Source organism: Penaeus monodon, chromosome 28 (assembly GCF_015228065.2).
Source record: "Penaeus monodon isolate SGIC_2016 chromosome 28, NSTDA_Pmon_1, whole genome shotgun sequence".
NCBI classification, from domain to species: domain Eukaryota; kingdom Metazoa; phylum Arthropoda; class Malacostraca; order Decapoda; family Penaeidae; genus Penaeus; species Penaeus monodon.
Window position 1 is genome coordinate 30,522,117 of NC_051413.1, and position 1,861 is coordinate 30,523,977.

Genomic DNA, 1,861 nt, shown 5'->3' on the forward strand with positions numbered 1-1,861 from the left:
GGAAGGTCATAGTTCCCTTAATACCTGCAAGCTGAACGTAGACGAAAAACCTTGGCCTGGGATCCTCACGCCAGACCGTGACAGATTGGAATCGCGGCGAGTGTGAAGGATGGCGGGCTCACACTTCCGCCAGCAGCTGCGACCTTTAGAAATGGGGGCGAAGTGTGTGGGCTGAAAGAAAGGGTATCGAGAGAGCTTTGAGCTTTCTGCTTGAGCTGCCTTTGATAGGGTAAACCAAGACCCAGAATCCCACGGTGTTTGAAAGACTTTGATGAATGGCGGAGAGAGCGCTGCCCTATAGCTGAATAGATGATAGGCCAAAGGGAATGGAAATGTATATCGTCAGGGAGGGGGCTTGCTTACTTGCTTTGGAGGGCGAGGAGGGGGACTTGCGTAAGGTTTCAAAATGTTTCGGTCCGTTCCAGGATTCTTACACGGGGTTATATATAAGATGTCAGGAGAATTGGAATTTCAAAGCTTGAGGAAAACGAATTTGCTTCGTCTAATCAGCTTGCCGGGTTGTCCAACGAGCAGCATTAACTGGAGGGGAAAGTACAGTTGCGAAATGTAAAGGATAAAACAAAACAAAAGACAGAACACTACTAATTACTCTTTAAAATAGACCCAAAACGACCATATGTGCGCGGCTTTGCACTCCGTCAGTTTCCCGACAGGCGGATATACGTACGTAACCCCACGGGAAGATAACTGTAGAAAGAACCAAAATGAGTTTAATTATGAAACGAAGTAATACTGAAGCAAATTTGGATGACACTTATAATTTGCCTTTCAGCTCTTGTGTGATTGCGCTGACATGTAGACTGGGGGTTAGGCCTAATTGGAATACTTAAAAACCTATTTGTAGTGTGTGATTTTCGTATTCAAAAACCTATTTCTAGTGTGTGATTTTCGCATTCCTTTCCCTTTTTTCTCTTACTTGAATCAAATATGATTTCCTACACATTGGAATAACACGGCACTATTTCAAAGGCTTTGTGTGGGGAAGACTTTGCTTATTGTGTGTTTGAAGTGATTGGTCCTCCTGAATGACAAAACACCATACCGTGACAATGAAACGGCAAAAGAAAAAACACTATATACAAAGGACTATTGAATGATGAGACAAATTCTGTGTATAGTGTCTTTTCTTCCCGCCCTTCGATTTACTTTACAGTCTCTCACACACAGCTCTGGTCTTTGTATACACGCCTCCTGAACTAACCTTGCCACTGCATCTTGGCTATTACCCTTGCTACCATTGCAAGGGTCTATTAGAATGATTAGGAAACGATTTTTTATAGTAGATGTTGCTTTCACCCCCCCCCCCCTCCTCTTTTTCCCCCCAGACACTTTCTGCCAAAAAGTGATCGTTAGTATCTTTTTCGAAAACTTAGATGGTGTTGAATTTTAAAAAAAGAAATAATAAAAAAGAACATTCAAATAGTGTCAAATCAAAACAGATTTACATATACGCGTTTACTTTACTAATTATTTTTTTTCCTTTTTTTTCTCTCACCTTTCTTTTTCTTGGCGTCTGCATTAAATACAGCATTTATTGGGAATACGCTCTCAATGTGCGTGTAGAGGAGATAGTCTACGTTCACTGTCATCAGCAAGGTAAGGAACACACGCTTCGTATGCTCCAGTTTTATCATGTTCTACTTATATATTGTATAGGAATCAAGATAAGATGATAAAGTAATATTTAAACCTCGCTAAGTGAGATTTTTATGCTACAATTCAATGATAAGATTGACGTAAATAGGATAAGGTAATAACCCATTTTTGTAATATATAAATGATAATGATAATAGTGATTATTAGTGATTACTGTTGAAAGTTGATTGGCCGCCACAACCAA

At 40.2% G+C, this 1,861-nt stretch overlaps 1 protein-coding gene across 1 annotated transcript in view; it reads left to right on the forward strand.

Moving 5' to 3' along the window:
* Positions 1–1,861, forward strand: part of LOC119591165 (small G protein signaling modulator 1-like) — a gene marked incomplete at its 3' end in the record, with an annotated part of 183,708 nt that overhangs the window by 178,249 nt on the left and 3,598 nt on the right. The window contains 1 exon segment of the mRNA XM_037939874.1: positions 1,550–1,617. Within this exon segment, the coding sequence (XP_037795802.1) occupies positions 1,550–1,617 (68 nt within the window).